Below are 26,283 nucleotides of genomic sequence, written 5' to 3' on the forward strand. Positions count from 1 at the left end.
TTCCTTCCTCCATGTACTTAATGTGTTGGGTCTGCCACTGGCACAGGTGATGCCCCTGAGGATAGACAGAACCCACCTAGAGAACACTTGTCATTATTCATTCTGTCATTATTCATTGTCATCGGGTCTGGACATAACATTTCCTCCTCACCCTTAGGCTGTCACATTTTCCCATATGCCTAAGTTTTACCCTTTCTTCATAGGTAATGCTTTCAGACCCTCTTGTTTTGCTGGGATCCTGTTTCACAAGGTATTTGCTCAGCTTCCCACATCTAGTGCTGTTTTTCATTCCAGAGCAAATACACTTCCCATAATATAAGTCAATTGCATCACTGTTGTGTCATACTTCGAAGCCTTTTGCTGTGTATGGTGGCCTAGGCCTGTAATCCCAACATTTTAGGAAGCAAAAACCAGAGAATAGGGAATTTAAGCTCCTTTTCAGTTACAAAAGAGTTTAAGGGCAGCTTGAACTGAATAAACACCATCTCGTAAATAATTAACAACAAAATCTCTGTGTACTCTTCCCATATCAACCATTTCCTCTCCTTTACCTCAAGTACTCTGTTGTGAATTTCTCTACTGTTTGAGAACATCTTCCTGAAGGTCACCAAGGATTTCTGAATCAAACAGATAGTTGTGACATCTATGTAGCATCCAAATCTGTTGAAAACTCCTTACTCTGGTTTCATTGACACTGGCCCACCCTCCCACCTCTCTGGATGTAACTCAGGCAAGGCTTTCTGGCCACTCACCGACTGTCCTTGGATCCATGCTCAAGCTTCCCATGCCCTTTAGAAGTCTCTAAAGACTGCATCAGATAACTCTCTCACACTCTGGCTTATCATTTGTACTTGACCAAACTGAGGAACAGGCTGGAGAATGAAAAAGAGCACAAAGAGACAGAATGATCATCCTTCACACGGTGCACTGCCTCCTCTCTGAGCCGGTGCTGCAGAACAGAAGAGTCATCTAAAGCAAGAGTGAGCCTCAGCTGTCTGGATTTCTGATCTCTTGAACAGAAACTGTCCTCTCTATTTATTGAACAGCATGGGACAATATTAAAGCTATCCAGTTATCTTAGCTTGTACAAGTTAATTACACTGGTTGCCTAAAGCGTAGTAAGATTGATTACACTGGATTTTTTTTCAAGGTCAGTTAATTCTAAACAGATCTAACACGTAGTGTGTAAACAGAGAGAGTATGTAGTTCTAAATGATCTCAAAGTATATTGTTAACTTGGTTCTGGTTTGGATGAAGTGTGATTTGTAAAGGTATGCAATGAGAGGCCTTTCTCAGTAAAGTCACTCCCACATTTGTCCCTCTTTCTTTCCCTTGGCTCTGTGACCACAGCTCTGAGTGAGTAGGCTCTGGATATGCCATAGCTGGATATGCCTAGATTTCACTGACATATTTCTCTTCCTTGTCACTTGAGGCTTAAGGGTAAAACAGCTTTCCATAACCATGGGCACCGAATGCCTCACCTTCCTTCATGGGCCCCTTGCCTCTGAAAGTGAACCAACACTAACTCCTGACCTCAGGGAATTACACACAACAGACTGTAATGCATGCCTAAAGAATTCTGGAAGGGAGAAAAGTCCTGTATTTTAATTTGTTTTAAACTTTCTTATTTATTGAATTTTTTCCACTAACTGTAACCAGTAGGAATGAAGTTCACAGTAAATTTGCATAGTGCCTACATTAATAAGTTAGACCTCCACAAATACACACAAACATAAGCACTGAATTAAACATGGATATAATCATACAACATTACTATTCTACTTTCTGCAGAGGTGAAAATGGACATTGTTCTTTCTCTAATGAATCAACCTTGGCCTAGTATGGAAGATTATTTTAAAGTATACACTGACTGAATGGCTTAGACCATAGATTTCTATTTCTCACAATTCTCAAGGCCAGGAATTCCAAGTTCAAGGTAGCCATACTTTGAGTCAGAGTGAATGCCCTTGTTCTGCATAAAAAATCACTGCCTCCTTCTATCTTCACATAGCAGAGAGGAAACTGTACTTGTTTCCACCTGTAGAGAAATATTAATCCTGCCACAGGACCTTGATGTCCACATCCTCATCCAAACCTACATCCTCTTCAAGCCCCACTAACTAATAGCATCACATTGCAGAGTTTAACAACAGCATTGGGACAGGGTTGGATGCAGACACTCAGTTCAATAGCATCCCATCTTCTATGGCAGACAGAACACTATTGTGCACTTCACTCCCTGAGCTAGCAGTACAGCCCTGCAAGGTGTCAGGAACATCTCCAGAAAAATGTGTCTCTGCCCATATCTGCTGTGCTCCTGTCTGAAGACATGCATGACCTTTGCACATGTGACAGTCATGAAAGGACATTGTTCCTTTCCATCTTGGAAAATGGGGCAAACAGTGTTTGTACTGACTGTAGCTTTCCCTTTAAGTATTTACTATATTTCCATGACCAACAAGCCAGTCCTCTTACAGTATGACTCCATGCATTTATTAAAAGTGATGTTCCCCCTTCTAAAGAGTTGCACCCTGTGCTGTCAGCTGATGATCAGTTACCTCTGGACAGGATTACAAAATAACAGCCATAGTAGCAGACCAGTTTTCCTCAGCAATTTCCAGTAATATACTGTTTTGTGAGTAATGAAATATCTTTCCTGTGGGCAGTAGTGGGAACACACACTCCCTCCTCACTCTGTGCAAGATATATAATGATAACACACTACTTAGATCAGGGATCTGGCCTTCATGGTTAAACACAAAGGGGACAGTCAGAGACTATAAGAGACCCAGAGTCTCATCTCTCCCTTAGTGATGTATTCACTTCTATGTTCATTTGTTTGTAGCCATTTCTCCATGGCTCTAAGATCTTTAAGGGCAGCAATCAACTTTGAGTTTTACTCATGTGCACAATTGAAACCAGTGTCTGGTTCTCTATAAACATGTACCCATTCATATACTGAAGACTTATTGGGTGACAGCTAGTGAGAGAGCTCTGCAGGCAAAGGCACTTGCCATCAGGACTAATGACCTGAGTTTATTCCCCAGAACTCACATGGTGGAAGGAGAAAACTTACTCCCACAAGTTGCATGTATATATATGCACACATCCATGTGTGTGCACAAACACAAAAAATAAATGTAAACCAAAACATTTATTGAGAGGGATTTATAGGAGGAGTGATGTCCAATGTCGATGAAAATGATCACCTTTCGTTTTAACACCCAGATTCTATTGGGAACACTCCTTTTGTGGGAAGAAAAATTACCTATTCTCCACGGTGTTTTAAAGTGTTAAATGTACTGAATGGAAACTCTATGCTAAAGAAGATATCCTAATGAATTAGTCTAGAGCATGAAGCCATGCACATACATATGCAGTAACACACACATATGTGGGTGTGGGTGTGGGTGTGGGTGTGAACACTATGACAATCTTTGTACTTCAGAAGCTGAAGGGATCTTTATTCTATAATCCTGGCTGAGAAAAGAAAGTTACACAAGTTACATATAAAATATTGACTGCTAAAATTCTCATTAAAGGGCTGGAAAGATGGCTCAGTGGTTAAGAGCACTGCTGTTGTTTCAGCAGTCCCAGGTTCAATTCCCAGCACCTATGTGGCATCTCACAGCTGTCTCTAACCCCAGTTTTAGCCCTCTTCTAACCTCAGTGGGCTCTGATGGCACATGGCAGACATATAAAATAATAAATAAAAATAATTTTAAAAGTCCTGCTTAAGACGCGTAGGACTGAAATCCTCAATAAGTTACATCTGTCACAGAAGGTATGCTTGCCTTTGTTCCCAATGTACACATGTCTTTTCACACACACACACACACATTTCTTTCTTTTTTTATTTCAGTGGTTTGACTTTGTTTAGTTTTCATGTTGAATTTTTGTTTGTTTGTTTGCCTGCATGCTTGGGAAGTTGTTTTGTTTTATTATTTTATTTTAGACAGGGACTAAAGTACAAGCTAGCCAGTAATTCAATATGTAGCCCAGAACAGCTTCAATTTTGTGGAGATCAGCTGTCCAAGTGCTGGTATTACCTGGACAAAAAAGTACTACACCCAGCTTATTTTGTTTTAAGACACATACTGGCTCCAGGGTATGGTAGTGTATATCTTTAAACACAGCACTTGGGAAGCAGAGGCAAGAGGATCTCTGTGAATTCTGAGGCCAGCCTGGTCTATATAGCAGGTGTCAGAACATCCAGGATATACAAACAGATCTTTACACACACATACACACACACACACACACACACACACACACACACACACAGAGGGGGGAGGGAGGGAGAGGGAGAATGAAGGGGAAGTGGAGAAAAAGGGAGGGAGAACAAGAACTAGAGAATCAGAAAGACATATACTGGCTATGTTGCTGAGGCTGATCTTGAACTCAAGATTCTTATTTATTGGATGCTGAAATTACATGTATTCCAAACTCCTGGAGTTATAGCATATTCTATATGAATGGACATAATTATGACATCCTACTTAACCACAATTGTTATATAATTTGTATTTTCCCATTTGTGTTAGCTGATAGAACACTCAAAATCAATTATTAAGTTTTCCTTAGTCCAATGGTTCTCAACCTGTGGGTCTTGACCCCTTTGGAAGTCAAAGACCCTTTCACAGAGTCTTTGACCTAAGACCATTGGAAAACAGATATTTACATTAGGATTCATAATAGTAGAAAATTACAGTTATGAAGTAACAATGAAAATAATTTTATGGTTGGGGACTACCACAACATGATGAACTGTATTTAAAGGGTTGTGGCATTGGGAAGGTTGAGAACCACTGCCTTAGCCAGAAGTTATAATTAAATACATATTTCTATTGTCTTTACTTTCATCATTACAGTTGACTTTTATTTTTATTCTTGAGGTTTATTTCAAATATTCTATTTTTAAAGCATTTGAGTTACAATAAGTTAAGAAACATAGGTTACTATTTCAAGCTCTAGGCATCTGGGGATGCTATTTCCCTTTAATACTTTGTACTTGCCCTTAAAATAACTGCTACCCAATAAAGCCCAGAAACATAGCTGGCCATGATTCCTGTCTGCATTCTACAAATACAAAGAAATGAATAAAAATTTTAAAAACTTACATTTGGGGGTTTTTGTCTTCATCTAAGGCGTTGATGAGTGAACAAAAAATCTTCCCATATTCACAGTGAGAAGACCAGAGACTCCTCATTAGCTATAGGAGCTCATTAGCTATATTATGCTCAACAACAGAAAGACCTCTGGAGGTGCCAAGGTCAGGAGCACTCATTGGCCCATTCTCAGGATCTAGACAACACAGCAGCTCAGACAAGTGTCCCCTGTCTCCTTCCTTTCTACTACCCATAGGACCTGGCACTATATCCTCAGCACATGACTGACTGAACCTCAAGCTATGGTCCTCCTAATGGCTTGGCAACCATGGAGTTGAACCTTTGAGAACCTGACTTCCTCTGAGGACAGCATACATTTCCATGTGCCGGTTCATCCCCACTGCCCCTTCACCAGGGAAGAACATGGGGCTTGGGGATTTGTGGGGTTGGAACTCTGCGTTGTTTCTCTGCTCTCACTCTTCATCTCATTTCTGGAGAATTCCCTGCCCACTTTGATTCCACCAAGCCCCAGGAGGCCGACTTGGCTTTCGACTGGACCTGCCCCAGTAGGAGCACAAATAGGAATTGTTTGGGGATATGATCTTCTGAACTGGTTTAATTGCTACTAGACTTGGCAATATCTTAGTCACTGCCTTGTTTTTATTCTCTACATGTAACACAAATGGGCCGAGCAGTCAGTCACATCATCTCTGAGTGACACGGAAGCAGGATTTGGTACTCCTCCACCCAATCCCTGTGGTTCTCTAGCATTGTTCCTATACCCCTATCATTTTATGTTAAATTCTTAGATTTTGTATATTAAGAAAATACCCATCTTAAAGGCTTCAGGAAGAACGATCCATTCATTCCTTGGCAGGTAATACCACCCTTCCATCATCTTCTGGCATATCTTCTAGAGTCAGACTCCAAGGAATTCAGAAATGACAATGACCATTGCACTATTCTCACCCACGGTACTCTCTTCAAAGTCTCCACTTGTTCACTGTTGTTGTTCTGGATCACCCACCATTGTAACTTCTTTTCCCAAAATAAACTTCAAACCACAGTGAACACACTACACAAGAAGATCCTATGTGTGTATAACTTGATAGGTACCAGCCTGTATTTCTGTCAGTCCTTAAGACTTTGATTAAAACCCTTGCTTCACTTCTTTAGGAAGAATAAGTCAAGATGTTCTAGAACCTGCTGCATGGTCCAAAGACCACTTTCCTTGCTAAGAGCAGAGACAGAGTCTAGTGAGTACTACTGAAGGCCCAGAAGATGGCCCAGAGAGTAAAAGAGAATAACTAGACTTTGATCCCTGAAACCTACAAAAAGAAAAATACAATTGCTTGTATCTACAATCCCAGCCTTCCTACAAGGAGTTGGGAAGCAGAGACAGGAGAATCACCCAAAAGTATGCTGGAGTATGCAGAGCAACAAGAGCAAAAAGGGCCTTGCCTTGACAAGGTTCAAAGGGAAAATGGACTTCCAAGAGGGCGCAGAGACAAGGGGAAGGAGGAATGGGATGAGGAACCATAGGAGGTGGGACTGAAGGGGAACAATGACTGGAATGTAAATAAATAAAAGAAATGCCGGGTGTAGTGGCACATGCCTTTAATCCCAGCACTTGGGAGGCAGAGGCAGGCAGATTTCTGAGTTCAAGGCCAGCCTGGTCTACAGAGTGAGTTCCAGGACAGCCAGGGCTACACAGAGAAACCCTGTCTCAAAAAACCAAAATAAATAAATAAATAAATAATTTAATTTTTTAAAAAATAAGGAAAATTGACTTCCATTAGTTGTCCTCTGACTTCTACATACACATCATGGCATGCATACCTACCTGCTCTAATGCATGCTGATCCTACAAACACACACACACACACAAACACAATAATGATAAGAATAATAATTGATGGCCGGGCGGTGGTGGCGCACGCCTGTAATCCCAGACCTTGGGAGGCAGAGGCAGGCAGATCTCTGAGTTTGAGGCCAGCCTGGTCTACAGAGTGAGTTCCAGGACAGCCAGGGCTACACAGAGAAACCCTATCTCAAAAAACAAAAAACAAAACAAAAAGTACTAGATAAACTATTTTAAAAGAATACTAAATTTCACAAAAAACAATCCTTTTATTATTGGATTTTTGATATTTTGTTTTATTATTAGTTGTTGTTGTTGTTATGGTTGTTGTTGTTCAATATTTGTGTGCATGTTTGTACATGCCCATGTGTGCATGTGCATGTGCGCCTCTGTGTGTGCATGTGCATGTGCGTGTGAGTGTGTGTGTGTGTATATGTATGTGTGTGTGCACGTGGAGTGCATGTGTGTATGAGTGCAAACATGAATGCCATGGTGCATATGTAGAGGTAAAAGGACAACTTTTGGGAGTCCATTCTCTCTTTCCACTGTAGGTTTCAGGGATCTATCATCAAGCTGCCTCAGGAAGCGCTTTACTGGCTGAGCCAACTCATTGATACATGCTATTCTGTTTGGAACTTTTTAGTTCCCAGAGGAAACTTGGGAACCAATCAAACTAATCTATTGCCATTTCCCAGGTCTTAATTGTTTATTATCATACAACCTTTTCTCTGAGTATCCAAGAAAAACATTTTCTTTGTGTTAAGATAACAGATGCTGTCTTAGTCAGGGTTTCTATTCCTGCACAAACATAATGACCATGAAGCAAGTTGGGGAGGAAAGGGTTTATTTGGTTTACTTCCATATTGCTATTTATCACCAAGGAAGTCAGGACTGGAACTCAAGCAGGTTAGGAAGCAGGAGCTGATGCAGAGGCCATGGAGGGATGTTCCTTACTGGCTTGCTTCCCCTGCTCTCTTGTAGAACCCAAGACCTCCAGCTCAGGGATGGCACCACCCACAAGGGGCCCTACCCCCTTGATCACTAATTGAGAAAATGCTCTACAGCTGGACCTCATGGAGGTGTTTCCCCAACTGAAGCTCCTTTCTCTGTGATAACTCCAGCCTGTGCCAAGTTGACACACAAAACTAACCAGTACAATTGACCCCTTGTCAACTTGACACAAAAACACATCACTATTAAGCCTCAACCCTTACTTTCTTACTCATCCCCAAGATCTTAAGTCCCACAGTCTTTACATATTAAAAGTTCAATCTATTTAAAATGTCCAATATCTTTTGAAATTCAAAGTCTCTTAACTGTGGGCTCTACTAAAATACGTTCTTCCTTCAAGAGGGAAAAATATCAGGACACAGTCACAATCAAAAGCAAAACCAATGTCTTGGCTCTATCAAGGGCTTGAGTCACCTCTACAGCTCTACCCTTTGCAGCACATACTTTGTCTTCTAGGCTTCAAATGCCTGTACTCCACTGCTGCTGCTGTTCTTGGTGGTCATTGCATGATACTGGCATTCTAAAACACTGCTGTCTTTCGCTGTAACTAGGCTTCACCAATAGCCTCTCATAGACTGTCTTCAAGGTGTCAAGCCTCAACTCCTTTGCATGACACCTTCAATCCTGGGCCATCAATTTCAAACTGAGGCTGCACCTTCACCAGTGGCCTTCCATGGCCTCTCACTGTGACAAGCCTCAGATGCTCTTCATGACCCCTTCATGCCTTCAAAACCAGTACCACCTAGGTGACTCTTACACATTACCAAGTCCTGCTGCAGCACAAGGTACAACCTTGGCTGTCTCTGGAATACAGCCTCTTTGCTCTCAAAAAACACTTCCCAGAAGATGTCATCTCAATGATGCTGGTCTCTTCTTAATCACTGCTAATTTCTTAGCTCCAGCTAACACAGCATCAACAGTCCCAGCAATGCAAAGTTTTCACTTTAGTAGTTCTGGTATCTTGTTAATAACAGCTGATACTTCAGCCCCAGCTAACCAAAACCACAGAATCTTCACAATCAAAACAACATGGCCCTGATAAGAGCCTTTAATCTTCCCTCTGAAATTTCACAAGCCAGGCCTCCATCTCTGCACTGTTCTCAACATGATCTTCCAAGCTCCTGCAGAACATCCCACAGAGTTCTTAACAACCAGTGACTCTTCTAGCTCAAAGTTCCAAAGTCCTTCCACAGTCCTCCCCAAAACATGGTCAGGTTGTCACAGGAATCCCTCACTATGCTAGTACCAATTTGTCTTTGTCAGGGTTTCTATTCCTGCACAAACATATGACCATGAAGCATGTTGGGGAGGAAAGGGTTTATTTGGCTTAATTTCATATTGCTGTTTATCACCAAGGAAGTCAGGACTGGAACTCAAGCAGATCAGGAAGCAGGAGCTGATGCAGAGGCCATGGAGGGACAGATGCTAAAGAAAGTTTTCTTATAACTAAATATGTTAGGAAATTCCCCTCTAGAACTTCTAAAGGTATGTGTTGTAAGTCCTTAAATAGAACTGTATTATTCATTTTTCCACCTGCACCACAGAGTTCATTTTTTTCCATGTCATCTAAGGAGCGTTGGCCTTTTCTAGGATTTTAAAAATGCTAATTTATACTATAGTAGGGGAGTATACAGTGCAGTTCTTCATGTTATCTTAGCAATATTTAAGAATTCTGAAATCTTAGTGCCACTGGAACATGGTAGAATGGCCACCTTAGCTTTCTTTAATATATCCTTAGAACTGTATAAAGAGCTGAGAATATATCTCCCTTGGTAGAATGTTTGCCTAGTGTACTCTAAACCCTGGGTTCCATCCCAAGCATCACATAAACTGGATCCCCAGGACTCCACTGGGGAGGTGGACAGAGGAAGGCACAAAGTTCAAAGTCATCCTCGGCTACCTAGAGAGTTAGAGGACAGGATGAAATATATAAGTCCTGTCTTACAAATGTAAATACATTTTTGGGACATCGAGAACTGGATCTCATTTCTAGGGGAAGATAAAATCACAGGAGACCGATTGCCTGAGATCATATACTGCAGTAAAATAGAACTCCTATCTATGACATCACTTGGTTGTCCTTTCTGCTGATCTCACAGACAAATCACTTTAAAAGATTTTTTTAGCTTTAAAGCAAAAAGAGACACATAGTAACAAAGAGTAGCAACAATTCCTGAAACTTAGCCATCTTTCTTCTCTTAGATTCTTGCCTTCTGTACAATTCACATGTGTACATATAATTCAATTGACTTCACACAGAAAGACTTCTTGTATTCTGAGCAACAAGAATCTTGCAATTTGAGGCTAGAGAGGTGACTCTGTAGTCAAGAGCATTTACTGCTCTTGCAGAGAACCGGGTCTAGCTGCCAACCCACATGGTGGCTCACAATGATCTGTAACTCCAGTTCTAAGGGAACCATCACCCACTTCTGACCTCCAGAAGCACAAATCACAAATGAAGTGCACATTAATCCATTCATTAATACATTCAGGCAAAATGCCCAAACAAAAAATAGAAGTAAATAAATCTAAAAAAACAAAAGGATCTTGCAATTTCTTTCTTTCCCAAGAGCATTCTTAGGCTCTCTGTTTTCCAAGCTTTAAGGGATTCAGCAGAGGAGTGATAAATGTGTAACACACAGAAATCACCTGGCCCTACCCTGGAGAGTTGCTGATGTCAGACCCAAAACCAGGAGGTTGGTGCATCTGTACTGGAGAAGAACTACATTCTTGTGGGAGGATGGTGGAAGAGTTTGCCTTCAATTGCACAGTAGGTATCAGGGTAACAAACAAGACATTGACACAAATAACATGAGGAGACAAGGATAGTGAGGACAATAACACTGTGCTTATAATTTACTTGATAATTTCATGTTTATAAACTTCCATTTATCTTTTATTTTAATTTACAAAAGTTTGCTGGTTAAATTTGTTCAATACTTCAAATGAGGAAACAATAGTTCACAGAAGTAAACTGACTTGTCCAAGTTTACACAACTGTTGATTAGCTGACTTGGAATTTTATACCATGATTATTGACTTCATGTCTTCTTCCACCAAACACAGAGAGGTGTCAATGAGAGCCTGTCTAGTGCTCTTTTACAGCCTGCCTGAAAATTTCAATTTAAAATCCCAGTTCCTATAAAGAATAATGCTTCTCCCAGAAGCCATAGGTTATCAGACAAAAAGATGTGGATTACCACCCTTTGAGTTTACTTGTAGAGAAGGAAGATCCCAGAGACCTCCATAACAATACAAGGTATTGCCATTGTTCTTGATGGCCTGCCAGAACTTGATGGTAAGACACTACAGTTGAAGATACCATAAGTTTTGGTCATACAACCCAAAGAAGTCAAACTGGTACTGACCTAGGATCTTCTTCCCTGCTAGCTGGCTTGCATAGTACTGAAAGGTGCCATGCAAGCTGTTGGCAAAGAAAAGTCATCACCTCTTACATAGTTGTGACTCTGAGCTAAAATAATAACCAGACAGGCAAGACATGTGCTTGAGAGCAATAATGGCATGAACATTATAGGTGTAGCAACAGCTTTTTCATTAGACTTTAGAGTCAGTCCACAGGAGGAAATCAATGCCTGCTACTGTCAGTCTTGTCAAGAATCCACAGCCAGAGCATGTGTATAGTAGAGGATTGCAGGTTCGATCAGCAATAGGAGGAGAGGGCCTCGGCCTTGTGAAGGTTCTGTGCCCCAGTGTAGGGGAATGCCAGGGCCAGAAAGTAGGAGAGGGCGGGGTGACAGGCATGGGGAGGTGGGAGGCAACAGGGATTTGTTTTTGTTTGTTTGTTTGTTTTTTGGAGGGGAAACCGGGAATGGAGAAATTTACATGTAAATAAAGAAAATATCAAAAAAAAAAAAAAAAAGAATCCACAGCCAGGGACCTCATGGATCCTCGGAATGAGCCTACTACTCTAATTTTGCTGAATAGACAGAGTACCAACATGCCTTCTAAATACTTATCTCTATATGAATAGGTTACACATCAGTCCTCATCGGATAAGCTTTTTTGGTAGTGGACGACAGTTAATACAAATACAACTGATCAAAAGCCAGAAAAAGTGTGTGTATGAAGTGCTCAGACTAAAGTGGGAAGTCTACATCACACATCTTCCTCCCCAGTCTCATGAACATCATAGAAGAGGGGCATAATGATTGGTAAGAGATAGAGTTCTGGTTAATGTCTTCTGGATATTGTACTCACAAATTTGCAGCAGGATTAAAAGCCATTGGCTCTGGGATAAGATGGTGCTGACTTACTAGATATGACATGTTGCTTGCACAGCATCAAGCCAGTTAACACTTCAACATAGGATTGGAGAGGAACTCAAGATCCTCTACCCTTGGCTGAGAAGCTATGGACAGTTGATGGCTTCTGGGGCATAGCAGTCAGTTTTCTTAGGGGTGTGGTCTCTGGTAGGTTGACCATGCTTCTGTGGATAGCCCTAAATATATGCACATATGGGCAGCACTAAATTAGACTCCGTGGGTTATTTAACAAAAGAAAAAAAGAAGACATGAAGTTGGGAAGTGGAACAACTAGGAGGGGAACAGAGGGTAAATATAATAAAAATATACTACACACACACACACACACATACACAGAGGAAATTCTCAAAGAAGATAAAGATGTATTTAAATTAAATAAACAAATCTCTAGTTTCCACAAATAACTACCTTCTAAAAATTCATTAGCCATTTCCTTCACATAGCTAGTACCACCTCAAGTCATTCCAGCAGGCTCAGACCGCAATTTTATTTATTAAATAAAATAAATTAAATTAGAACATAATGCAATTATTTCTTACTGTTCCAATGTAAATACCATTAAAATTCCATTATGAAACTGAAGCTTGGTAATGGATATCAAATGAAGGAAATGAAAACCAATCATATGTAAATCTGTGGCTCATTATATTTTCAGAATATATATATATTCCAACATTTGGACAGAAATTGTATCCTGGAACTTTTTCTTCTCGCTATGATCACAAACAGGTCAGCAGAACTATTTGTGGAGCACTCCCAAGAGAGATGCTGTCAAAGTTTAGACTTACTTTCCTAAAATCCATTAAGAAAACTTTTCACTGATTGTGAACCATTGCTGGACTGCCCTTAGTGAGCCTCAGCCTGAGCTAAAAATCAATCCTAGAAAATTCATTTTGTCTTAAAGCCATTGGCTCTGGGATAAGATGGTGCATACTAGTATGACATGTTGAGTGAATTATTTAACCTCTCCATAAGCATGGATCTTTATGTGTAACATGAGGGTGAGTTTGTGATAACCAAATGAATTAGCACTTACTAGGTAGCTAAGATATTGTCAGATATATAAATAAATGCTCAATGGATATCAGCTAATGTTATGAATGTTGGTGTCTTATTACATATTGAAAACTGTGGGAAATGATCCTTTCAAATCTAAATGTTACCCAAGCAAAGTACTTTATGTCTCCATATAATCATTTACTGTTAGGTGAAGGCTAATATCCTCAGATGTAATCATAGTCTATTATTTCCATTGGCTGTTAAGAAACCTAAAGACATGTAGGCAGGCACTTTCAAAACTGCAGAAACACACTTCTAAATGTCAATCTTACTACTGAGCTTGAAAATGCTATTGAGAATATAGTACCCTAAAATAGAATTCATTAATTTCAACAAATAACAGGGCTATGATAAACTACTCATCAGATATCCTCTTCATTCGAGTTAATGGAAATAATTGTGTGGCCCCATGCTTTATAATGTTTTCACTTGACCATGGACCTACAAATCCTTGCCATTGGGTTTTCACATTGTTCTTCTCTGTTCTCCCCATCACTTAATGTGTTACACATCAAAGAAAAGATAGAAGGTCTATTAGCATCTATGACCATGTTTTTGCAACATCAAGAAAAGAGTGGGGTCAGGGATGGAGAGATGGCTCAGAGATTAAGGACACTTACTGCTCTTGTAGAAGACCCAGGTTCATATCCTACCACCAGTATCAGGGACACATAACTGCCTGTAAGTACATCTCCAGGAGGTTCAACACCCTCTTCTAGCCTCTGGGAGCTCATGCACTCATGGAGCATAAACAGATATACACATAAATTAAAAATAAAAGTTAGATAAAGAAAGTGGTTTCTTTACTGTTTGGTGTATGTGCACGTATATGTGAAGGTATGAAGAAGACCCATCCATACAAACTGAGGCCAGAAGATGACAACAATTGGCCTGTTCTACAACTTCCTACCTTATACCCTTGAGACCAGGCCTTTCTCTGAACCTGAAGCTGGGCTGGCAGCCAACAAAGCCCCAGTGATCCACCTGACTACTCCCCACCCCCAAGCCCCACAGCATGGAGCTGCAGGCACACATAGCCATGCCTGACTTTTCATGTAGGTACTCAGGACTCAAACCCGCACTCCCATAGTTTCACAGCAAGCACTTTTACCCACTGATCCATCTCCCCTCTCACCCTTTCCCCTTTTAAAAAAGATGCTCTGAAAGTATCGTTCTGTTTTCCCAGTCCTCAATCTAACCCTCTCCATTAGTCTCCCAGTCTTGCTATATTCTTGCCTCAGATTGGACTAAGAGCAACGGGAACTTTGTCTGACTCCAAAGATCAGGTAGACAGAAAGACAGACAGACAGACAGACAGACAGACATTATTACTATTTAATGGGAAGGAAATATTAGGGGTTGGAGAGAAGACTCAGCAGCTAAGGGCACTTGTTGTTCTTGAAGAGGACCCACTCCCAGCACCCACATGGAGGCTCACAACCACCTGTAACTCCAGTTTGAGGAGATCTGACAGCCTCTTCTGACCTCCTTGAGCACCAGGCATACACATGGTGTACATATATGCATACATATAAAACATTCATAAATATGGTGGACTAAGGACAAAAGGACATAGAGCAAAATAAAGTAAGTAAACAAAAGAAAGATTAGATCTCAACTTTGTTTGGTAGACCCTAAGGCTGAGCCCTTACTATATCCTTTGCAATGTGCAAGAAAAAAATGTAAAGAATAATTCATTTCTTCTGTCTCAAAGGAACCCTATGCAGGGTTAATACCATAACATATTAAACTCAATTGTATAAAAAGAAAAATGATTTAGTTTTTTTAAATGATCACTATCAGATAATGCCATTCAGCAAAATTGTGTTAAGGAAGTGAAGTTTCAGATGTTTAATGCCAGCAAGGAAAATCAAAGAAGCATTTCTGTATGTAGATGGATGGGTGTCTACAAGCCTTTATAGTGTAACAGAATGACAGCCATCTATCACCTGCTGTCACCAATCTTATTCATTTGATTCCTCTTTTCCTCTGAGTTTCCTCTGCCAGTCCTTATTCTAAGTCCTGTGGTAGAAAAGAAGGCTGCTTAAGGCAACATGAGTTAATACAGGACTCAGTCATTGAACATCTAAGTGAAGTAGGGGGTGATGTTGAACACGTTGTAGACCCAGGTAGTCATGAGCGCAACTACTGCTCCGTTCTCACGGCCTATTAATTTTGAGTTTCCTTTCCATCAAACTGTGTTCCCCCTTGTTCGGTGAATAATTTCCCCAGGAAGGAATCTTTCTGGCTTTCTGAGCAGGCACATTCTTGCCAAAAGTCTTTTTATTGCATCAGTCACCTCTTGATTCCTTAAACTGTAGATTAAGGGATTCAGCAATGGGGAGAAGAAGGTGTAGACAACAGATATTGCTTGGCCTTCTTCTGGGGAGTAGTTGGAGCTAGGGCGAAGGTAGATGAGGGTGCAACATCCATACTGTAGGACAACCACGAGGAGGTGGGAGGAGCAGGTAGAGAAAGCCCGGCGTTTCCCCTCTGCTGATGTCATCCTCAGGATGGTAGCCACAATGCAACCATAGGAGAGACAGATAAGGAGAAAAGGAATGGCCACTGCAGCTACACTGATGGCAAAGAGGGCTGCCTGATGTATATGGGTATCTGTACAGGCCAGGCGCATGACTGCAGGCATGTCGCAGAAGAAGTGATAGATTTCATTGTGGCCACAGAATGGGAGGTGGCAGATCAGAATGGTCAAAGGCAGTGACAAAAGGAAACCCAGCCCCAGAGAACCTAAAGCCATCTGCCCACACATCTGCCAACTCATAATGAGGCTGTAATGCAATGGATGACAGATGGCCACATACCTGTCATAAGCCATGATGGCCAGCAAGACACAGTCAGATCCTCCAAGAAGGATGAAAAAGAACATCTGGGCCCCACAGCTGGGCAGAGAGATAAGCATCTTCCCCATGGAGAGGATGCTAGCCAGAGTCAGTGGAGCAATGTTGGTGGAATAGCCAAGCTCTAATGTGGCCAACACAAAAAGGAAGAAGTACATCGGGGTATGGAGGGAGGGATCCTGCCAGACTGTGAGCCCAATGGTGAGGTTTCCAATGAGGCTTCCTAGATACAGCAGCAAGAAGCCCACAAACACTAGGGAAGCCACTGTTGAGTTGGTTGAAAAGGGGCGGAAATGGAAATATACGACTCCTGTCTGATTTTCCTCCTCCATTAGACCTAGTACAAGGAAAAAGTCAAGGTTAAAGTTACTTTCTCATGTTACTAAGCTATATTAAAACCAGTCTGCAGTTAACCAAGTGCTTATTCTCTGGGTTTCCTTTGGAATTCAACCCCAACTAGCTCTGTGACTTTGGAGAAATATGGACTCCAGCATTTTCACTGCAAAACTCGGAAATGTATGACACCCACCTCAGAGGGGCTGGTGAAAATTGAACGAGATTCTATGACTACAAGCACAGAGACCAATGCCAGGCATGCATGAGGTTCTCAATATACATTTCCTTGTCTCATCCATGCTGTTCCTGATCATCATCCGTCTTCTTTTGGAGCAAAACTTTCTCACCAGCCTCATGCCCTTTTGGTTCTATGACTGCACATTCCTAGAACAGCTTGCAAAGTACAGATCTCTAAGGATGCATGTGATTCCCACACCAAGCTCAGAAGGCAAGCTACACAGCCCGCCCTTTACCCATTCTGCAAATGTGGGTATTCAGAGACCAGATCAATTAAATAGGATGCATTTTTACCTAGGTGATCCTTTAAAATTTGGAATTCTGATATTTTTTCTTGAATCTTCAACAATTCAACTTCACAATTGCATTGTGCCAAATAGCAACCTTACAGCTACTCCATCTTCCTCCACACTTCCCTTTATCCTTGTTCCAATTGCATCTACCTTACAAAGGATTTCCAAACTCCTGTACATGGCTCAACCCCTCACCTACCTCGATATCATAGGCCCAGTGTAGTCTCTTTTAAATGTTTCTGGACTGTGTTAATCAATTCTGAGAGTCTTAAAAGATAGTTTCTCACTCTTGCATTATCAATCCAATTATTAAATCCTGACTCACAAAACAATTTTATAAGTGAAAATGGAGTTCTTTGCTGAGTGCAAATGTCATTCAGGAAATAACATTTAAAAATCTCCATTGCCCTAGTCACCAGCTGTACCTCTACAGACACCTCCATGATTCTGAACTCAAGGAAGCTGCACTATGGACTTACAGATGCCTGCACACATTTCCATGTGACTGTGCTTAACCTTTCAGTTGGATGAAACTGGCTAAGTTAGCAACAGAATGGTCTTTCCCTTGATGTTTGCAGAGGACACTCAGAAAGGCCAAGTTAAGAACACTGTTCTGCTAAAAGAGATGGATGAGGTCAAAGAACAAATTCAACAAGTGGCTTATACTAGTTTGATAACCAGCGTAGCCTAAACTTCAATATGGTGTTTGGCTTTTCTTTGTTTTTTTGATGATCACGCTGCTTGGAGGAGAAATCATTTCCTTTGGGAGTGTGACCAGCAGGAGACTGAGTTGCTTATGCTCATGTAGCCAATGCTACTGAGAAGAGGACATAAAGGTGGGAAGAATGCAGGGCACATGGGAGAATCCTGGGTAGAAAGTGAGGAGGAACTGGGGTGTATGTGATCAAGATGCATTATATATGTGCATACATATATATATATGTATATATATGAAATTCTAAAGAATAAGCAACAATATTAATAAGTAAATAGTGACTCTTCATGCTGGAAGCTCTGTGGAGAAATTAATACTTAAAAGCTAGTTGCTAGAGAAGCAGAGGGCTCAAAGCTTTAGGAAAAAAGTTGTTTTTATTCTTTATCAGCTCATAAATAGGTAGTATTATAACTACTTTTAAACAAACTTTGTTTCTATCATCTCTAATAATATCTTGAAATGTTCTATTTTGTCAAAATATTGAGAATTTTACAAGCTATGCAATATTCATATAAATATTCTTTATACCACCTTTTACTGAGTATAGGCTAAAGATATCCCAAACTAAAAATTAGCAATTTTAATCAAATTTATTCTAAATGAATCTAAAACAATGACATAATTTTAATAGAAAATAATGAAAACAACTTAATATCGAATACTAGATTAAGCCCATGCAATATAATTGACACTATCTTTATAAAAATGATGCATTAACATAAATAAAAACATTTGTTATATAAATCAAATAAGAAGCAATACAAGAGACTGATTTCCACAGTGCCAATAGAATCCAGAGTTTAAGTTAATAAACAGCAAAGCTTAATTTAACTAATTGTGGATACAGTGTAACAAAAAAAAAAAAAAAAAAAAAACAAACAAGATCTGGATAGCTGCTGCACATTGTGTGCTTGGTCAACACACCCCTTCACTCTGCCTCATTCCCTTTTGAATCATCTGTGTACATGTTGGTATCCCTAGCTTGCTATAGATAGATCGATTAGCTTCCTTGGATACAGTTTTTCCTTGTGCTTAAACACACTCACACACTGTTTGCATATAATGAATAAAATGTAACTTTCTCTTAAGAGCTACACTGGCTTAACAAGAGCTAACAAGAAAAGGTGAAGAATAGAAACTAAGATGAGCTGAGCGTCTGGTGATGTTTCATGTATTGAGAATAGTTGTGACTAGTGTTCATAGGATGCCTGGCACTAGTCTATGCACTTTCTATTAGTTAAGTCATTTATTCTTCATAATAAACAGACAAGGAAGATGCTGTTACCTGTACTTTACAGATAAACACAAAACACATATCCTGACTCCAGCCAAGAGGTTGCAGGTTGTGTACACTTACCCACTGTTCCATGTTGACTTGTCACAGCCATGTCCTCATATTTGCCACGTTTTTGGCTTTCAGCTTTACATATGTAGACTTGGAGGAAATTAATGATTTACCACATTTTATCTACAGGAAAAAAGAAAACATGTCACCTACCAGTTGAGAGCAAGAAATCTTTTTTTCTGTTTTTGTTTTGTTTTGTTTGTATGTTTGATTCAGGTTTCTCTTTGGTTGTCCTGAAACTCCCTCTGTAGACTAGGCTAGCCTCAAATCCACCTGCCTCTGCCTGCCAAGTGCTGGGACTAAAGGCAGGTACCACCACTCAGCTGAAATCTTTTTTTCTTAAGTGCACCTAGCATAAAACTATAGATCATTTTAGTATGTGATAAGAAAAGTAAGAACTCTGATTGTTGCAATTTTTATTGCCCAATTGAGGGGGGAGAGACAGAGACAGAATCTATTGTCACATAAACTCTTGTCTAAACAAAAGGTAAAGCTTACCTCAAGCTGATGAAAAATCACAAGAACATTAAGTTATCAGGTGGCTTTTTGTGCATTTCCTCCCCCAAGAGCCTTGGACATCTGTTGTCTCAGGGACCAGGGAAATGGACCAATGAACTCACTGAGGCTCCGGATTTGTCTCTCTGGGGTACGGTGAAGAATGATGTTACCCACATTGAGTCTCTTCGTGGGAATACCGAATGTGTTCATTTATTTAGCAGTTACCTACTGAGCACCTACCACCATTATGGTTTTTGTACTATTCTTGGGACTAGAGATATAGAAGTAAGAAAACAAAAAATGTTCTTGACTTGAAGGTTCTATCCTAATGAGAGAGAACAGATGATAAGAAAAATATAAGTAAATAATATAATCATAGGTAACGTGTGAATGTGAAAAATAAATCAGGACAGTAACATGGAGAGTGATGGGTGTGCAAGCTAACAAATGTAACTACAGTTAAAGCGGCTCTGTCTAGGAATAGACCTTTGAACAGAGACCTCAATATATGTGTGTGTGTTTGTGTGTGTGTGTGTGAGAGAGAGGGGGGGGGAGGGGGCGGGGGAAGGGAGAGATCCCCACAATCCACAGGTTCCCTCTGAATCCCAAGTGGCCCACACATCATGAAAGGCCTGAAGGATGTTCAGGAGTCTAACTATGCCAGGACTGCAGTGTAAGTCTCATGGAAACCACTGAATATTTTAAGTAGGCCAATATCTACCTTTGTGTTAGGACTTCATACTTAACCATGGCACAAAGAACAGAGTCACAGCTGAGGTGACATCAGGGGGCTGGTACTTCATGGTGAAGACTTGTGACGCTTGGATCAACCTCACCTTTATGCTTACTTCCACCTTCCTTCTTTCCCTCCCTGAAATTTTGTTATATGGAAGTCTGTGTAGATAAGAAAAAAAATATGATGTTCCTGTAGAACAAAATCTTTTATTTGATTGGTCTTGTTAAAAATAGAGAAAGAACTCGGCCTTTAATCCCAGTACTTGGGAGGCAGAAGCAGGCAGATTTCTGAGTTCGGGGCCATTCTGGTCTACGGAGTGAATTCCAGGACAGCCAGGGCTACAGAGAAACCCTGTCTCGAAAAACAAAATACTACTACTACTACTACTACTACTACTACTAATAATAATAATAATAATAATAATAATAATAATAATAATAATAAGAAGAAGAAGAAGAAGAAGAAGAAGAAGAAGAAGAAGAAGAAGAAGAAGAAGGGAAGGAAGGAAGGAAGGAAGGAAGAAAGGAAGAAAGAAAGAAAGAAAGAAAGAAAGAAAGAAAGAAAGAAAGTCCAGATAGTTGAGGCTAGAGATGTAGCCAGAAAGGTAGTTCTTGCCTGCATGCACAAAGCCCTGGTGGTTCAGTCCTCAGGCTTGATGGCATACCCCTTTGATCATAACACTTAGGAAGTAGAGGCAGGAGGATAAGAAGCTCAAGGACATCCTCAATTGCATATGGAACTCAAGGCTAGTCAATGCTATATGAGGAGACCCTGTCTTTAAAAAAATAATTGTTCAATAAGATGGCTCATAAGGTAAAAACATTTGCTTCCAAACCTGATGACATGAGTTTGATACCCTCAATCCACATGTGCTCTCTGAATGCTCTCTCTCTCATGTGTATAGTAGAGGATTGCAAAGTCGGTCATCAATGGGAGGAGAGGCTCTTGGCCCTGTAAAGGTTCTGTGCCCTAGTGTAGGGGAATAAGTGGGAGAGGGTGGGGTGGCAAGCAGGGGGAGTGGGGAGGCAACAGGGGTTTGTCCTTGGTGGTTTTTATTTGGGGGGGTGGTCATTTTTTTTTTGGAGGGGAAACTGTGAAAGGAGAAATCATATGACATGTAAATAAAGAAAATATCTAATAAAAAAAAAAGTTAAACAACCGCCAGGCGGTGGTGGCGCATGCCTTTAATCCCAGCACTTGGGAAGCAGAGGCAGGCGGATTTCTGAGTTCTAGGACAGCCTGGTCTACAGAGTGAGTGAGTTCCAGGACAGCCAAGGCTACATAGAGAAACCCTGTCTTGAAAAAAACCAAAAAAAAAAAAAAAAAAAAAAAAAAAAAAAGAGTAGTGTTCAGACACTTAATTTTGTAGATCCAGCTCTTAAACAAATATAGTACGTTTGTTTTTTCCAGCTTTGTTTTTTGAAATAGGTTCTCATGTCAAGCTCACTATATAGCTGAGGAGAACCTCAAACTTAAGCTTCTCTGTGTCTCCCACTGGAGGGCTAGGATTGCATGCCTGCATCACCATGCTAGACTTTAAATATAATAGCTTTTTATGAAAATTCTTTAGCATTACTAGGTATAAATTTATACTCTATGAGACCAATTCTCTCCTTTTTGGGTCTTCCAGTATTATTTAGAGCTCCTGAAAATGTTGACATTGTAGTGGTCAGAGAATAACCTGTACAGTATCTGATATTTTATAAGCTTGACTCTTATTTTGATATTGAAAGTGAGGCTTGCCCTCCCCTCACCGGGGCATCATGGGAGAGCATGCCCCAAAGGTGTGAAAGCAGGAGCATTGGCCCTGTCCTTTGCCAGCTTCAGCGCTCAAGAAGGTGGCCTACACCTGTAGTTGGGGGTTGGGGGTGAGCCACCCCAAGGGCATGAGCCTGAGCATGGGAGAGCTGGCCCTGCCACTTGTCTGCCATGCAGTAGTAGTGTGAGCAAGACAGAGATGCCCTTCCCCAACCTCACCCCTTGCCACATGACAGGCCTGAGAGCTGGTCCCCAGGGTCATGAGAGCAGGAGAGCTGGCCCTCCTCACCAGCTGCAGCACTTAAGAGAAAGGGCCCCACGCCTCACCTGGGCAGCACAAGAGTAGCCCTAGTGGTGAAGGCCCTGGTTCAAGTCTGAGAGCATGAGAGCTGACTCTGCCCCTTGCCAGCTGGGGCGTTGGGTGGGTTAGCTGGGGCAGTGCTGGAGAGCTCACCCTGGTGGTGTGTGTGCAGCAGAGCTGACTGGCTGACCAGCTCAGCTACCACCCAGGTCCAGACCCATGGCTTTGAGTTGGCCCATCCCAATATCTATCCCATCGATGAACTGCTGGAGTGCATGAAGAGGCTGATCCTGTAGATCCAAAGTTGCAGAATCTCCATGACACAAGGCAACAACCCAGTATTGATAGTGTAACAGAAGCCAGAGGCTTTGAAACAGACCAATGATTCATTGTAATGAACACGTGCAAGTAAAAATGTATGAGCAAAAGGATACATGTGGGACACACTGTCACACACTGCAGCTTCCATGACAATTTTTTTTTCTTTTGTAGGGGAGGTTGCAAGTGCATAGGGTGAATACAAAAGGATGAGATGAGTGGAATTGTGGGGTGCACAGTGTGAAATTCACAAAGAATCACAAAAGGTTAATTATGAAAAGAAAGTGAAGCTTACTATAAGGTTTGCTTGCTTGCTTGCTTGCTTGTTTTTAGATTTTTTTTTTCAGTTATGGAGGTGTGGGGTATACACATGTGATCTTCTAGAGCTGGAGTTACAGGCAGTTGTGAGCCATCCTCTGAGGGTTCTGAGAACAGCACTCAGGTCCTCTACAAGAGTAGCATATATTCTAAATCGAAGAGTCATCCTTCCAGATACTGCTATGAGATTTTAATATGTTTCTTAATGAAGCATCTGTATATAATTAAAGGCTGTCTCCATCGCAATGGTTAACACACTTGTTTGTGAAATCCCAGAGAACAGATACATTTTTTACATCATGGGTCACATAGTACCTGTCATAACCACTCAGCTTTACTATTGTAAGTGAAAGCAGTCATGGACAGCTGGGAATGGTTATACATGGCTATAGTGTCTCCAACACTCGGGAGACAGAAGCATGAGGATGTCTGTGAGTCTGAGGCTAGCCTGGAATACTTAGCAAGTTCCAGGACTGTTTAGAGAGACCCTATCTAAAACAACAACAAAAAATGACAGTGACTATGTTCCAATAAGGCATTATTTATACAAGAAAGCACCCTGCAGAAGCATGGGAGCTCTACTCTGCCCCTGGCTGCTTCCAATAAAGCACCCTGCAGAAGCATGGAAGCTCTACTCTGCCCCTGGCTGCTTCCAAGAAGGACTGATAGCTTTTAATGTTGTCACCATTAATTAGTAGTAAAGTGACCTTACATAAGTTAGTTATTGTTTTTGTTCTCAGTTTCCTTATCTGGAGAATGCGGGTAGTAGCGGTCTCTCCTTCACAATGTCATCATGAACACTGAATGATTCATGTGAAGTATCTAGAAGCGGCCTCTTCCTGAGAACTATCAATGATGTAAACACAACATGCAGAAACCTTCTCTGACTTATTTACCTTTGTAACAACCAGTTACAAAGCACATAAAAGAATGCAAGAGATACTTGCACAATTAAGTATGTTAGTCACGAGTATGTTAATCCAGAAATTATTAAATACCTGATGGCTAACATAGACACAGTGGAATTTTATTCAGCCATAATGAAAAATAAAATAAGACATTTGCAGGAAAGTGGATGAAACTGGACATTGTTATACTAGAGCAAGTAGCCCAGACTCAAAAGGCAAATATGTCATGTTCCTACATATGGATTCTAGATGGTTATGTTTACATATGCATATATATGAAGGTTATGGGTACAGAACACACCACCATCATGGGATGATAATATAAGAAAGAGTCCTTCAGGACCGTACAGGGCTAAAAGGAGGATAACAGAATGTACAGAAGTGGGATGGAGGCTTCTGGGGGAAAAAAAGAGAGACAAGCAGGGAGAGGGAGGATGGGGAAGGAGAATGAGGGAGGAGACTCAGCAGTGACATCAGGTTGTAAGACTGTGTGCTGAGGTCTACTACTTTGCCATCTCAAAAAAAAAAAAAAAAACTTAAAAAGTGCTGATGAATAGTTTGTTTCTAGTTCTATTTTATTCAGAACTATAAAGACTTTTTGCTGACTTCATGTGCTTGTAACAAAATCTAGGACCCGCCAACGACAGAATTCATGCAATATTTGTCTTTCTGAGACTGGCTTAATTTCTTTATTGGGATGATCTGCAGTTGCTTCTACTTTTCTGCCAACAACGTAACTTCACTCTTTTTTTATGGATCAAAAAAGACCATTGTGATGTAAGCCACATTTCCTTAATGCATTCTTCTGTTGATGGACAGTTAGGTTGGCTCTATAGCTCAGCGACTGTGAAGAATATTCTATGCCTGCGATATATTCTTCACAAAAGCCTTCAGAGTAAATATCCAAGAGTGATATATGTGGGTCACTTAGTAGATCCATTTTTAGTTTTGAGGAAACCTGAAAACTGCTTTGGATAGTGATTGTTGGACTAAATTATATTCCCACCATGAGTGTTTCTTGTTCACATCCCACATCCTCCTCAGCATTTCCTTCTTTCTTGATGAGTAAGTGTTGTGGGGGGAGGACTATGGTAAAGATTTCTTTCTTTCTCCTTATTTCTATTTCATTTGTTTTTGTTAGGTTGGTTTTCTGAGTTATTTTATTTAGGCACTCATTGGTAGTACTTTTTCTATTCTTTTTTTTAAAAGATTTATTTATTATTATAAATAAGTACACTGTAGCTGTCTATCTTCAGACGCACCAGAAGAGGGCGTCAGATCTCATTACAGGTGGTTGTGAGGCACCATGTGGTTGCTGGGATTTGAACTCAGGACCTTTGGAAGAGCAGTTGGTGCTCTTACCCACGGAGCCATCTCACCAGCCCCGGTAGTAATTTTTCTAAATCTCATAAGTTGTGACACGCTGTTTTAGTTGTTTCAATATTTTGAAATGCTCTATCAATTTCTTCACTGATGCTGATTTTCCAAAAGCATATTCTTTGATTCTCATAGAGATGTAGATTTGTTGAAGCTCTGTTTGATGAGTTCTGCATTTCTATCATTGCATATAATTGACATGATTTCAATCATCTTCAGTTTTGTTGAGACTTTTTTAATGCCCTAATAATATACAACCTCTCCTGGGAAATGTTCTGTGTGTAATTGTGTGAAGTCTGTTAGGTCTGTTTGGCTGAAACAGTAGCTTATATCTGATGTTTCCTTGTTATTTTCTTTTTAAAGATTTATTTATTTATTTATTACACTATAGCTGTCTTCAGACATTCCAGAAGAGGGCGTCAGATCTCATTAAGGATGGTTGTGAGCCACCACATGGTTGCTGGGAATTGAACTCAGGACCTTCGGAAGAGCAGTCGGTGCTCTTAACCGCTGAGCCGTCTCTCCAGCCCCCTCCTTGTTATTTTCTATCTCAGTGGTCTGCCTGTTACTGAAAGTCAGGAGCTAAATTCTCTTACTGTCACTACACAATACTTTCTCTCCCTAATCATACATGTCAATATTTGTTTTATGCATGTAGACAATCCCATGCTAGGTACATGCATCTTCATAATGTGTCTTCTTGCTGAATGTATCCCTTTATAAGTCTATTTTATCTTAACTATAGCTACTATCCCCTCTCCCTCAGTTTCCAATTGCAAAAACTATCTTTTTTGATTCCTTCTCTTTCTATTTGTTTCCTTAAAAGTGAGATTAGTTTTCTTTGTTTGTTTGATTGGTTGGTTGGTTTTTTGTTTGGTTGGTTTTTAGGGTTTTTTGTTTGTTTGTTTGTTTGTTTGTTTTTAAGACAGGGTTTCTCTCTGTAGCCCTGGCTGTCCTGGATCT

The 26,283-nt window shown here is 40.6% G+C and overlaps 1 protein-coding gene across 1 annotated transcript in view; it reads right to left on the minus strand.

The window, feature by feature from the left end:
* Positions 1–16,512, minus strand: part of LOC116101046 (olfactory receptor 10V1-like) — a 44,352-nt gene extending 27,840 nt beyond the window's left edge. The window contains exon 1 of the mRNA XM_031384742.1: positions 15,870–16,512. Coding sequence (XP_031240602.1) covers positions 15,870–16,512 — 643 coding nt within the window. The remainder of the gene's footprint in view (positions 1–15,869) is intronic.
* Positions 16,513–26,283: the final 9,771 nt, after the last annotated feature.

The sequence above is a fragment of the Mastomys coucha genome, unplaced genomic scaffold (assembly GCF_008632895.1).
Source record: "Mastomys coucha isolate ucsf_1 unplaced genomic scaffold, UCSF_Mcou_1 pScaffold21, whole genome shotgun sequence".
In the NCBI taxonomy this organism is placed as follows: Eukaryota; Metazoa; Chordata; class Mammalia; order Rodentia; family Muridae; genus Mastomys; species Mastomys coucha.